This window comes from Leucoraja erinacea, chromosome 14 (assembly GCF_028641065.1).
Source record: "Leucoraja erinacea ecotype New England chromosome 14, Leri_hhj_1, whole genome shotgun sequence".
NCBI lineage: Eukaryota > Metazoa > Chordata > Chondrichthyes > Rajiformes > Rajidae > Leucoraja > Leucoraja erinaceus.
The window spans coordinates 30,159,891-30,175,091 of NC_073390.1; the positions used below are offsets into that span (position 1 = coordinate 30,159,891).

General features: G+C 44.8%; 1 protein-coding gene across 1 annotated transcript in view; it reads right to left on the reverse strand.

Moving 5' to 3' along the window:
• Positions 1-15,201, reverse strand: part of LOC129703500 (glypican-1-like) — a 139,028-nt gene that overhangs the window by 44,495 nt on the left and 79,332 nt on the right. Inside the window, exon 3 of the mRNA XM_055646028.1 lies at positions 2,257-2,648. Coding sequence (XP_055502003.1) covers positions 2,257-2,648 — 392 coding nt within the window. The remainder of the gene's footprint in view (positions 1-2,256; positions 2,649-15,201) is intronic.

Below are 15,201 nucleotides of genomic sequence, written 5' to 3' on the forward strand. Positions count from 1 at the left end.
TACCTATATCTGGCCCTATATTATCTTTTGAAAGTCATAATTGTATCTGCTTCTACTGCTTCCTTTGGCAGCTCATTCTATATAGGGACTACTCTTAAGTGAAATAGCTGCCCCTGAGAGCCTTCATAAATCTCTTCCCTCTCACCTTTAGCCAAAGCCCTCTCGGTTTAGAATCGTCAACACTGAGAAAAAGCCGGTGAGCGTTCATTTTATCCGTGAGCCTTTGATCTTGTGCACCTCCATAAGGTAACCCCTCAACCTCCAACACTCCAAAGATAGTCCCAGATTATGCAACCTCTTCCTATATCTCAAGCTAAATTATTTCTGCACCCTTTCCAAGTTAATGACATCCTTCCTATAGCTCGGCGATCAGAACTGCATACAGCACCAAGTGTGGTTTCACCAACAACTTACAAACATGTGGCGATCTTGAGCCTAGCTCCACCCAACTCTAAAGAACCACAACATTTGAACAAATACTTTGAAGCGCAAAGCCGCTTCCAGTCTGAAGGTGTTGTACATGGACATCGGGCACCTCTTCTCCCTCATCACCTCCCTGCATAGTCACAGCTCACTGCTTGTTACCATGTGGAAGTCAAAGAAATTAGCTATTTTTTTCCATTTCACTGTTGCTTTCAATCTCCGTTCCCAGCTGTTCTTTCGCACATCCGCAGCTGTCTCAGTCTCCAACATTTGCCTCAAACAGAAGCCATGTACAATCCCCAGTTAAACGCTCCTGCAGTTCATTGCCTGCAAGGATCAATCGGGAAAAGTGAACAAATTCCACTTTCAATCCAAACACATTCTGAAGTTGTGAGATTCTTCCCAAGCGCAAGTTCTGCCCAGGTTATGAACAGTTGCCATGGGCAGCTTATATCTTTTAGTTTAGTTTAGTTTAGAGATACAGTGCAAAAAGAGGCCCTTCAGCCCATCGTCTGCGCTGACCAGCGATCCCTGTTCGCTTTCACTATCCTACACTCGACACCATTACCAAAGTCGATGTTTGGATGCCGAGTGGGATGTAGAGTATTTGCCAGCTAATGTGGAGGGCTGCAGACACACTCTGCCATGTGGGACATGGATTTTTGGCTGCATTTCTGAGTTGTGACCTGCCTGGGTTATGAACAGTTCACTGGTAGGGAAACCTGGCGTAACCTGGGGAGGACCTGTAATATCTTCCAACAACTGTGGCAACGTTTGTCAACTGAATCTGCTGTTGATCAAGGCACTGTATAATCTGCTTGGTGTGGGAGTTTATCCCAAAGATACTCCATTGAGTAGCGTTGTTACAAAACCTACCATCAGCGGCGCTGCAGATCTTCCACTGCCTGTGCATACGATTCCAGAGGTTTTTTTTTGGGGGGGGGGGGGGGGGGGGGGGGGGGGCAAGATTAAAATGCAGGTTTGTATTGGTTGTCAGAGAGGAATTTGCTCGGACCGCTAGCTGATGAAGAAAATTTGTTCTGCGAGCCCGACCCCGATTAAAAAAAAAAAAGGCGCTGGTCGATTGCGTAGCTGGATTGAACTTAAGACGCGACTAAAAACGCCTTCAACATCACGGATCGCAAGTGCAGGACAAAACAAAAGGTATGTCGTTTATTTAACATGTTATCTTGCTTTTTGGTGCAGCTTTATTTTAATCCGCTGATGCGAAAAATGTTATTTAGGCCCAGATACAAATCGGCAGTGTCTTGCATTAAATCATGGCTTAAATCATGGCAGCGGCAACAATCCAATCGATCACATTCCAAAAACATCCACTCACTCTCAAGATAATCAAATTCATTATTTTTTTTTTGCACAATCATGTCATAAGAACATCTAACTCATCTATATTTTGTGTTATTGTCTATCAATGATCAATATTTTAATACTAAATATCCACAGTACAGTTTTAGTCAGATGTATTGTGTAAAAAATAATGATTTTTATTATCTTGAGAGTGAATGTTTCTGGATTAATTTGCCTGGTTTATGCTGTCAGCCACTCTCTCCCTCCAAAGTTTTGAAAGAGCGTGGCAATGGGGCTCTGGTGAAGGGATTCTGGGGAAAGGGGGCTGAGTGGGTTCGGAGGGAGTATGGGATGTGTCCTCGTGAGTTTACATGGATCGTGAGATGCAGAATCAGGTGAACCAGGGACACACCCACTAGGATGGGCAAACAATGGGATTGCAGGTTGTTGACGTTTCACTGTGACACTGAGATGCATTTACTGGATAAAAGAAAGAAAGAACCTGGGCAAGGACTCAGTACATACCTGAGAGACCTTCCGCACCACATCTGTGCCGATGCTGAGACCCCGAACGAAGGAACGAGCTGCAATGAAGACGCGGGTTAGCCGTATCTTGAAGAAGCGCGGCACCTCACCAAAGGGCCTCAGTGGCTCCGCGTGCTTTACCATACACTCCAGGTAGTCGTCACTGATTTGGTAGTGTGGGTTCTGGTGCTTGAACTGACGCTCCATCAGCCTCGACCAGAACTCATTCAACACCTCCTCCAGGTTGATGTTGGCTCCCTTGTAGTAGCGACGCAGCTCGTTGAACAGGTCCTTGAAGATCTTGCTGTTGTCATAGTAATGCAGTCCATACATGTGCGTGAACTTCCGGTGGAGGTTCTTTTCCGATTGGTCCAGCAATTCTTGGAAATAGTCTGTGGATGAGAAGGCCAAAATGGTTACTCACTGTGGCCAAAATATTAAACACATTGGACCCTCTCCTCCTCAGACCCAAATCACAATCCAATCTCTGCCAGTTCCTCCCACCCAGACACAAACCGGCTACTCACTCCTTCCCCAAGATGCAAGCATTCATGGGAACACCCTAATGATTCAGCATCTGGTTGACCAGGCTGTTTCCCTTACACCTTTTAAACTCATATGGGTCCTATTTCCCATTCTCTCTTTAAACTTATCTGTGGCCCGATGTACCTTTTAAACTCACATGGGCCCCCATTTTCCATACATAAAAATTACTGAAGCTCTGTTCCCACAGTTTTTTTTTAAGTTATTGGGTCCCCAATCCCACACTCCTTTGATACTCACCATCCCATATTTCCTTCTGGGTCTATGCTGGGCCATAGGGCAATGTCTTTAGTCTAATTCCCTGGTGTGTTTCCCAGAGTATGTTTTTTCTCAAACACCCATTAACTGCCCTCTTATTTTCTTATTGCCTGCCTACACATGAGGGACCATGGACAGTTAACCTACCAACCCGTGTCTTTGGGTTGTGGGAAGAAACTGGATCATCTGGTGGAAACTTGCAGTTACGTGAGGAACATGCAAACTCCACCCAGTCTGCATTGGAGGTCCTGATTGAACCCAGGTTGAGGCTCTATGGGCTGCACTACTGTGCCCCCTTTATATACAGCAATGTGTCCATCGTGAAGAGTACTCCTCCATATCTCCCTTTTATATCGTGCGTTTTCCCCGTAGACCATCTGATCCTTTCTCCCTGCTCCTCCCATTGACATTAAGATTGAACAAGATATCTTAGTTCATTTTTTGCCAACATTTCAGTCTTCACCTCCTTTCTCTTGATTGAGAAATCATCATAGTAAACGGCCCAGCCTTTGTCCACTGACAGACAAGAATAATAATTACCACTCATTTGGCAATGGATCGCTGTATGGTATTTAAGTGTGGCATCAGTAAGATCCGAGCTGAGCCCCAGTTGCCTCGTGGTTCCTTGTGCCATCCCGCAATGCAGCAAGTGAGTCTTATTCCTTCCCCTCCGAACACCAGATGGGGTGTATGTGTGAGCGAACATAATGTAGCATGTGTGCTGACTTCCATAGAGGAGTGGCCTGCTGAATCTCAAGGCAGGCTTCTGATAAACAGTTGTAAACAGCCAAGTGATTTACCCCAAGTCTGAAGAAGGGTTTCGGCCGAAACGTTGCCTATTTCCTTCGCTCCATAGATGCTGCTGCACCCGCTGAGTTTCTCCAGCACTTTTGTCTACCTTCAAGTTATTTACCCATCCTGGACCTGAAAGGATTGGTTCTAACTTCAAATGGGAAGTTGCAGTCAATTCCCTGCCAGGCCCAGATACTTGCTAAAAGGGATGCAACTAAACAGATCCCAGCCTAATTATTTTTAATCCCTTTGAGCTCCTGAGAGTCCGGGATCGCTCTTACAGTATCCAAGAGGAAAGCTCAGCTGCACCTTTCCTGAATGTTGGTCATTCTCTCCATACATCCCTTCAAAGAGCATGTACAGTTTGGTGCTGAATAATGTTTGATAACTGAACCATGAGGTGATTTTGCTAGGTTGATATTGCTGCTTGTTTTAGGTGTAACGGCAATTATAGAATCCACCAGCACAGAGAGATCAATGTGGCCCATTATCTGTGAATAAGCTATAATGGAGTCATACTTCATGGAAATATGCCCTTTGACCCAACTCGTCCATGCCAGCCAAGATTTCCCATTTAAGCTAGTCCGATATCCCTCTAAACCATTCCTATTCATGTACCTGTCCAACTGTTTTTTTAAATATTATTATTGAAGCAGTATTGACTACCTCTTCTGGCAGCTCGTTCCTTACAACCACGACTCTATGCGAGAAAGTCGTCACTAGGTTCCAAATAAATGTTTTCTCCTCTCATATGCTTTCTATTTTCGATTCTCCTACCCCGACATAAAAAAAAGCATTCACCCTATCTATTCCCCTCATGGGTTTATATGCCGCTGTCAGCCTTCTCCGTTCCATGGAATACATCCCAAGCCTGCCCAGCAGCTTCCTGCAGCTTAGGCCCTTGAGTCCTCGTAACATCCTTGTAAATCGCTACATCTTCCAGCTTAAGGGAACCATTCATCAGCTGTTTGCCCAAGTCTGGGTGCATATGCGATTCCCCTGTCAATAGCTACCAAAGACATCAAGGAAAAGTCTGAGAGATTTCCAGCAGAAAAATATTCACCTCACGGGTTTCAAGTAAAGGTCAGAAATTGAAACCCATCCCAGGGCATAAATCATTCATCTCACAGGCCAAGAACCAGGTTCAATGCTGACCTCTGGTGTTGTCTGTGTGCAGTTTGCTTCCCCTGGGTGCTTAGGTTTCCTTCCATATCCCAAGGACGAGCTGCTTGGTAGGTTAATTGGCTGTTGTAAATTGCTCTTTGTATGCAGGTTAGAAGATTTGTACAAGTTAATGGAAATGTGGGATGAATAAAAATGAGACTAATATTGAATGAGATCATATGGGCAGATGGGGAGATTGCATTGTAGAGCATGTGTTCAGTCTGCAGAAGTAACCTTGTGCTTCTGATTGCCTGCCACTTTTTCCTTTTCACTCCCACTTGGATCTCTCTGGCTGTTATAATGGGGCCCAACACAAGCCCGAGGAACAAACCTCATCTTCTACCAAGGCAAGGTGCAGATTCTTACGGGATTTATCAGGTAGATACAGTGATGATGCTTTCCCTTGGCCATGTTGTCTACAGTCACCATCTCAGAATAGAAGGCCAGCTGTTAGATGCAGAGATCAGAATACATTTCTTCACTCAAGAGGACTGTGGACCTTCAGTTTCTGGGTATATTCAAGATGGAGACCGAGAAATTGTTGGACATTAGGGGAATCAATGGACATGGGGGTTGGCACAGGAAAGTTGCACTGAGATAGCACATCAGCCATGATCTTACTGAATGGCAGAGAAGGTGCAAGGGGTGCCATCTACACTCCTGCTACTCTTTCTTGTGTCCACATGTTTCTGATCTGTGCTCTCTGATGAAATGTCAAATCAGCCATGGGGACATGCTTAGATCTGGGTGCTGCTGGCAAAACCACCATTTATTGTCCATCCCTATTTGCCCTTTTTAGAAGCCAGTGGTGTGCTGCCTGCTTGAAACAGTCCAGTCCCTCTAGTGAAGGAACTCCCTTAGTGATGATGAAGGACTGATGATAAACTTCCAGGTCAGGATGGTGTGTGACTGGGACTGGAATCTGCAGGTGCTTATGAGATGATGCAAATTAGACACAAACAAGAGACACTAGTTGGCGCAGCTGCATAATCCTTAAGAGACATAGGGAGTTAACAGGCCCTTTGGCGTATCAAGTACACTAACACTATCTTTCCTACACACTAGGAAACATTTACAATTTTACCAAAGCCAATTAACCTCCAAACCGGTATGTCTTTGGTGTGAGGAGGAAACCAGAGCACCCGGAGAAATCCCTTGCAGTCACAAGGTGAACGTACAAACTCTGTACATACAGTACCCATAGTCAGGATCAATCCAGGGTCTCTGCCACGGTAAGGCAGTGACTCTAACACTGCACCACTGTGCTAACCTCCTGTTGTAGAGATCATGAAGATGGAGGAATTTGAAAATAGAGGTTAGAGTATATTTGCGGCTTTTCCACTCCACAGCCACTGTAGCGCAGCAAAGATATTAAGGGAAGTGACCTGGACTTGGTATCTATTTGAATATGTACAGCAGAGCTCAGCTCCTACGTCAGTATATAATGATCCTTTCACCGCCAATCACGTCGTCCCTGTGCAGGGGAGGGATAATGGAATATTCCATAATGTTGACCCGCATAGGCCCTCTGAAAAAATTCGTAGCACTTTGGATGAAGTGCTCAGCATCTTTACAAATTGAGTTTAAACCCAGAGCAGCAGTTTTTATTAGTAGCTAATGAGAAGCTGTTACCATTTACAACTGCTGTCTTTCTTTGATTAAGTGTACGTCAGAGTGCTGCAAATTTTTAAAGGGAGCTTTGTAAAATGCAACAAGATGCAAGACGTTTAATTTCCCTTTCATTCAGCTTGACTCGTTAGGACCATGATGAGACTCTGCCCCTGTAACAGAGCACAGAGAGAGTTCCAATCGATTCTTCTCAGCAATTGATTGTTGCCTGTTGCCTGTTCCGTGAAAGCTCTTTGCTCCATTTTCTTGTCATGCAGCACTGATACTGATCACTTTAACATTCAAGGTGCAGAGTACATTGGCCAAGTAGCCACCCGCCAGCATGTTTCTTGTGTCAAAAAAAAATCCATGATATTCTCAAGGGCATTGCAGACAAAGGCTCATGCCGTTCTCATTTAACATCTGAACGGGCCGGTGAACTGTGCAATAGAATAACTGCAGCTAGTACATTTCTCCTGCTTTAGCAGTCAGCCCAGACCTATCCTATCAATCGCTAACACACACCAGCTCCCGCTTTTCCTTCCACGGGTGAGGAGGTGCCAGAAGACTGGAGGGTGGCTAAGGTGTAGGAAGGAACTGCAGATGCTGGTTTACACCAAAGATTGACACAAAATGCTGGAGTAAATCAGCGGGACAGGCAGCATCTCTGGAGAGAAGGAATTGGTGACTTTTCGGGTTGAGTCCCCCATCTTCAGACTGAGAGTCAGGGGAGAGGGAAACATAGAGATGTGGAAGGGTGAGGTATGAAAACGCAGATCAAAGGGGACAATGCTTAAGGGAAATGCAGAATGGTTTATTGTTAGCTGAGGGGAAGGTGACAACAAGACATTTAATCAGGAGGACAGTGAAACTAGTCGGAGAACTAGGGTGGCTAATGTGTCTCCAGTTAAGAAAGGCTGTAAGAAAAGCTTGCGAACTATAGACTGGTGAGCCAAACATCCGTGATGTATAAATTGTTGGAAGGAATTCTGAGAGGCAGCATCTACCTGCATTTGGAAAGGCAAGGACTGATTACGGATTATCAGCAGTGCTTTGTGAATGGGAAATCATGTCTCGCCAATTTGACGATGCATTTTGAAGAAGTGATCAAACAGATGGATCCGAGTAGTGCAGTGGCCTTTGACGACATGTGATTTTGAAGGCATGGGATCTAGGGCTAGCTAGACAATTGTACACAAAACTGCCTGTAGGGTAAGACACAGAGGATGCTGGTAGATAGTTATTTTTCAGACTGGTGGCCTGCAACAAGTGGTGTGCCACAGAGATCGTTGCTGAGTCCAGAGGCGGAAATCCCAGGTGGGGTGGGGACGGGGACGGGGGTGGTGGGGACGGGGACGGGGACGGGGGGGGGGGGGGGCGGAGGCACGGGTTATTTGGCTCCTGTAAATTGTCCATCAGGTCTTGGATAGAACTAGTGTATGGGTGATCGTTGGTCGGCGTGGACTTGGTGGGCCAAAAGGCTTGTTTCCACGCTATACCTCTAAAGTAAACTATACCAAGATTAGAACGGTAACTTAATTAACTGAGACAATGGGCTGAGGAATGGCAGATTAAGTATAATTCAGATAAATGTGACATATTGCAAACTAGAGCTGGAATTACTCAGTAAAGCTCTGGAGAGTGTTGCAAAGAGACCTAGGAGTACATAGTACTATGAAAGTGTCAGCATGGGTAACAGGGTGGTGAAGATGGGGTTCATCGGGAAAGGTAGCGAGTACAGGAGTTAGGTCATCATATTACATCGGTACAAGATGTTGGTACGGCCACAATTGCAGTTCTGTAAACAATTCTGTTTGCCCTGCTATAAAAAAGATCTAATTGAACTGGAAAGGGTACAAGAGCATGTTGCCGTGTATGGAGGGTTTGCGTTATAAGGAGAGGTTTGCATTATAAGGAGAGGCTGAATAGGCTGGGGTCTTTTTCCCTGGAACGTAGGAATTTGAGGGATGACCTTACAAATGTTTGAAATTCATGAGGGGTGTAAGCAATGTGAATAGCCACAGCCTTTTCTCCATGGTAGGAGAGTCCAACACTAGAGGGCATAGGTTTAAGTTAAGAGGGGAACGATTTTTACCAGACCCAAGGGTCAAAAGTTTCACACAATGGGTAGTGTGAAAAATGGAACTAGCTGCTAGAGGATGTGGTAAAAGCAGTTACAATTAAACATTTTTAAAGATATAAACTGGCACATGGATATAAAGGTGTGAAGGGATGTGGGTCAGGCACTGTTGTAACAGTGCAGGAGTGGTAGAATGGAATGGTGATTTAAAATGGCAGTAGGAAGCTCAGGGTCTCCTGGGGATTAAGCGCAGGTGCTCCACAATGGGATTCCCCAATCTGCGTATGGTCTCTCCAAAGCAGAGGAGATCACATCGTGAGGACCGAATGTAGTACACTAGATTGAAACAAGTGCAAGCTAACCATTGCTTCACCTGGAAGAATTGTTTGGATCACTGGGTGGTGGGAAGGGAAGAGGTGAAAGGACAGTCAGTGAATCATCTGTGTTGCAAGGGAAAGTGCCATATGATAGGATATGATATTTAGGTGGCGGAAGAGACAGGCCAGCGAATTACAAAGCGAGCCACCCCTCTGAAATGCAGAAAGGTGAAATTAATGATAAAATATGAATGGGAGTTGTCTGTAAGCCCCAAACACTAATGATCATGTCAAGCAGACATAAATCGGGAAAGTAAAGGTGGTTGTACAATAATCTTGAGGGACTTTATTCTGGATGTAAACTGAGCAAACCGAAATTGCTTAGTAGTTGTGTGCAGGTACCTCGATATACAAAGTTAGAAAACTAGTGAGGAAACAGAAGGGTCTCCGCCCGAAACATCACCCATTCCTTCTATCCAGAAATAACGCCTGTCCCGCTGAGTTACTGCAGCATTTTGTGTGGATCTTCAGGCTATTTTAGATCTAGTAATGTACAATTAGAAAGAATTAACCTATAATCAAGCAGTTAACACGTCCATTGAATGATTGATCTTAATACAATAGAATTTACATCAAAATTGAAAGTGATTCGTTTGAAACCTAAAGAGGTAGGAGTTGACTAAATTGGGATACAACATGAAAAGATACGACAGTAAATAAACAGTGGCTAACATTTAAAGAATTAGGACATAGCGCAGAAATACCCAGCAGGAAAGTGACCCAGCATGGCTAATGAGGGAAGTTAAAGTCAGAACTGATCCAAGGTAAAGGATTATAATGCTGCCAAATACAACAGCGAGCCTGAGACTTGGGAGCATTTCAAAATTCAGCAAAGGAGGCCCAAGAAATCGGAAAAAAAGAAAGAAAAGGAAAACAGAATCTGAATATAATCTAGTGAGAACCATTATCAAACAGACTGTTAGCACTTCTGAAGATAGATAAAAAGAAAATACGATTATCCATTATGGTCTCTTAAAGCAAGATACTACGTTTGATAATCTTTTCCTTTCTACATGGTACCATTGACTATCAGAGGGGACTGTGTGGAGAGGGTGGCGGATTTCCGCTTCCTGGGAATCCATATTGAGGAGGACCTGACGTGGAGCGTGAACACCACTGCACTGCTGAAAAAGGTCCAGCAGAGACTGCACTTCCTGAGGGTGCTCAGGAAGAATAACATCACTCAGAGACTGCTGCTGTCCTTTTATCGGTGCTCCATTGAGAGCATACTAACATACTGTGTATGCGTGTGGTACACCAGCTGCACAGCAGCTCAGAGGAAAGCGCTCCAGAGGGCCATTGACAACGCCCAGAGGATTGTCGGCTGCCCTCTCCTTACCTTGGAGGACTTACACAGTTCCCGCTGCACCAAAAAATCCCAGAGTATCATAAAGGACATTTCCCACCCCGGACACTCCCTGTTTGAACTGTTGCCGTCAGGCAGACGGTACAGATCTACAAGGACTAGGACGAACAGACTAAAAAACAGTTTTTACCCCACTGCTATAAAAGCACTAAATGTAGCCGCCAAGTAAAAGAGGGGCCAGACATACTAAGGGAATGTGGTACACTGTGAAATCGACAGAAGGATGGAGGGTTGGGTGTTTATGCGTGCTATTTTCGTGATATTTATTTTAGTTATTTATCTTTTAATATTTTATCTTGTATGTATCGTTAGCTTTTAGAAATGTTTGAATGGTGCACTGACTGGCTGACATTTTTAAATTTCGTTGTACATGGTTCATGTTACAATGACAATAAAGAAACTATTCTATTCTATTCTATATATCAATTAAAATTACCAAAGCAAGAAAATGTATATTCAGAAATAGGGAAATGGCAGAGAAATTAAACAAATGTATGTTTATCTTCACAGGAGAAGACTTTAGAGATATAGCATGGAGCCAGGCCCTTCGGCCCACCAAGTTCACCTGTAAACAAGTTCTATGCTACACGCTTGGGACAATTTACAGAATGCAGTTAACCTGTAATCCTGCACGTTTTTGGAGTGTGGGAAGAAACCGTAGCACCCAGAGAAAACACATGAGTTCACAGGTGAAACGTACAAACTCCAGACAGACAGCACCCCGATTCAGGATCGAACCTGGGTTTCTGGTGCTGAAAGAAAGCAGCTCTACCGCTGTCCCACTATGTCGCCCATGAGACTATCGACAGATTGGACCACAGGTTTTGCTGCAGATAAGGCCCCATGTTTCACTTTAAATGGTGAATGCATCCTTTCATCAATGTGGATAATCTGAAATTACTAGTAGTAAAGTGGACAGCATAGTGGTGTAGCTGATAGAGCCACACAATTCCAGAAATCCTGGTTCAAATCCCGACCTCAGGATTGACCTCAGGTGCTGTTTCGGGGGAGTTTTCACGTTCTCTCAGTAGGTGTCCCCCAGGTGGTCCATTTATTTCCTCTACGCCCTAACGTTTGCTGGACTGAAAGGGCAGTTTCTGTGCTGTACGACCAAATGGTCAATGTTATATGGTTGAATTTGTTGTCTTTGCTAGTTCGTCATCACTAGGTCACGGAACAAGTGATGTATTTATCCAGTTCATTCTTGAAACCTGCCATTGTATCTGTATTCCCAACCCTGTCCCGCTTTGTGTTCCAGAGGGCAGTGAGGCTTTGTTAGTTTTCTCCAAACCCTGGTGGTGAGCTCTGAGACAGAGAGAGGACTCTTTCTCGGTGCTGGGGCAGGGCCTGGAGCAGGTTACCCAGGCACCTCGACTGAGACCAGGGTTAGTTGCAGTGTGGGCTTCACACAGCCAGGCTGACTGTGGAAGAGTCAGGCTTGCTCCACCAGCTGTTCCGGGCTCTGTGCCAAGCATCTGTGCTCAGTTCTGCCACTCCCAAAACCAGCTTGTGTTGAAGAAACAAATGGGAGTCACGCACAACCCTGACTCAGACCCTCAGTGAGCTGTTGGAAGACCAGATCACAGTCGAGAATTTACAGAAAGAAGGGAAAATTCACCCTCAGCTGTAGTGGGGATTAGACCACACAGCAACTCTGCCAGGTCTGCCCACCCTCCTGACAGCTGGTAACACTGACTCCTATTTTAGCACAAGTAACACAACCTCCCCGTCATCTGTAGACTGAATAATCACATTGAATGCCATGTTTTTTTCCGAGACAGAGAGAGGGAGAGAGTGTGTGAAAGAGATACAGAGATAGAGAGGGGAAGGAGAGAAAGACAGATAGTGGGACCGAGATAGAATGGGGAAAGGGTGAGAGAAAGAAAGAGGGGGAATAAGAGGCGGAGAGGCAGGATGTGACAGGTGTCAAGGGTTATGATGAGAAGGCAGGAAAATGGGGTTTGGAGGGAGAGAGATATCAGCCATAGAATGGAGTAGACTTGATGACCTATTGAGACGAAGAGAAAGGAAATTATAAAGAGAGGGAGAGGGAGAGGGAAAAAGGGAGATTGAGTCTGTGTATGTGTATGTGTGAATGTGTGTGACTATGGGCTCGAGACAAACTGTAGACCAGATAACTGGCTATATGGAGAGACAGAGGGGGGCAGATGGGGACAAATTTATTAGCGTGTTAAGAAGAAGGACATGGAGAAAGGCAGAGAGTAAAATGCCAAAGGTGGGACTGCAAATTTACAGATACAGCATGGAAACAGGCCCTCTGGCCAACAAAGTCCATGCCAACTATCTATCACCCATTCACCAGTTCCATGTTATCCCACTTTCACATCATACACACTAGGGGAAATTTAGAGAGCCAATTAACCAACAAACCTCAACGCTTTTGGAATGTGGGAGGAACACGAAGCATCTGGCGAAAGCTCATGCTGTCAGAGGGAGAACGTATAAACTGGACTGAACCCAGGTCTCTGCACTACGAGGCAGCAGCTCCACCACCACGTCACCCAGTGATAGGCACAGGTATAAAACCAAGCAGACAAGGTGAACAATTGTACAAAAAGTGGAAATGCAAAAAGTGGAAAACAGAAGAGACAAAGAGAAAGCAGATCTGGAAGGGAAGCAGAGAGCCAGAGATCAAATGTGGAAAACAACCCAAACAGATGACAACAAAGGATGAAATAAAGAGGCAGACAACACACCGAGACAAACACAACACAAGCACATGACAAACACACAATGTACATGTACACACAGACATGACGATATTTTCTGTCGGCAGCTGTGTTAATCCCCCTTGATGCGTATGTTTAACTTTCCAAAGTACAAGATACAACAAACAAGAAAAGAGCAGTGAGACTCGGGTAATTGTTCAATAAACACTTGGAGGAAGAGCGTGTGCAGATCGCAGTACTGACTGGGAACCCGCATTCTGCAGTCAGCGCTCCAGTTATCCCACCTCAACGACCACATGCCTCAACTCTGCAAGAAGCCGATTGCCATCCTGACCAAATGTTGCTTGCTGACCAAGCCCAACGTGCCAAATGCAACATTTTCATTTCTCATCTCCACATTCCTCTGCCCCAAAACCTCAACTCCCACTTACTCTTTCCCCTCACCACACCCTTCCTCTTTCCTCTTCCTCCCCTATCCCTTGGGATCTTATCATCCCTCCCTATTTTAGTGGAAAACCAAGGGCCTAGAAATTTGACGGCATAATAGTTTTGTGTTTCATACAGTATTAGCAAAAGTAGGCTGGTTTCACCCTTCTTCACATTAGTCGCGGGTCCTTTTCGGAAGGATGCATAATACTCGGGAGAGGCTGTGTGATATAGAATGATATAAACAGAGTCTGAAGAAGGGTCTCGACCCGAAACGTCACCCATTCCTTCTCTCCAGAGATGCTGCCTGTCCCGCTGAGTTACTCCAGCATTTTGTGTCTACCTTTGATTTAAACCAGCATCTGCAGTTCCTTCCTGCACATGATATAAACAGCATTGACCATGCCCTCTTCTGCAGACCTTAACCAGAGGATTGAGGGCAATGTTGGCTTAATTTAATCAGTGCCAGACCTCACCTGGTGCTTTGAACAAGGGTGTTGGTCTTACATCATTAAAAACCAATTATAACAGTCAAGCAATTTAAAAGGCGATTTTTTTTACCCAGGATAGGTAGCTATTTATAGCACGCTACAATTTGAAAGCTAATTTTCCATAGCACCATCGGAGTCCCAGGAAATCATTTTATTTCTTCTTTTACTGTTCTTCCTTGACGATCTCTCCCATCTCATCCCTCGTGATTACCTCAGATCCCGCTGACAACATCCCTGCACCCAAACCCCTCTATAGTACGTGTACATATAATTACACAATTAAGTTGTGTGGTCAGAAGATGTAGTGATACCATTAAGTGTGTGTATATAAAGTATGCACCACATGTTGTTGCTATGGAAAATTTGATTCAGCAAAAATATTGTACTATGCTAAACTACTTCCCTTTTGCAGTGCTAATCATGGATAATATTCTTGCTTTTTTAACAGTGTGACTATTATAATTGGTTTTAAATATGCAGGCCACATGCCCTTATTCAAAGCGACTGAACATACCTGAACTCTAGTTATATCCAAGTTCTGGCCTTAAATACATTACTATTTGTTTAACATACAATGGGCGGCACAGTGGTACAGGGGTAGAGTTACTGCCTTACAGCACCAGAGACCCCGGTTCAATCCTGACTATGGGTGCTGTCTGGACAGAGTTTGTACCCCTGTGAGTTGTGGGTTTTCTCCAGGTGCTCCAGTTTCCTCCCACATTCCAAAGATGTACAGGTTTGTAGGTTAATTGGCTTTGGTAAAATTGTAAATTGTCCCTAGTGTGTGTAGGATAGTGCTAGTTTGTTGGGATTGCTGGTCAGCACGGACCCAGCGGGCCAAGGGGCCCATTTCCACACTGTATCTCTAAACAAAACAAAAACTAAAAATGATCAGCATTGTGCCTTTAAGAACAGTATTCTTTTCTGTGGACTTGGTGTAAATCTGCGGCAGTTGGCAAAGGAATGGCAAAAAAGGACCCTGAAGATTTCACCTCCTGACCGTGGCGGAGTCAGTCCAGTTTGCGTGGGTCCCACGGGTCCGATCAGGAGACAAGGCGACATCCAACCAGCTGCTTCTCACTGTGACACAGCTGCGCTCTCTCTTAAGGCCGCACCAAGCAATTGTAAAATAATTATGAAGAAAGGAACA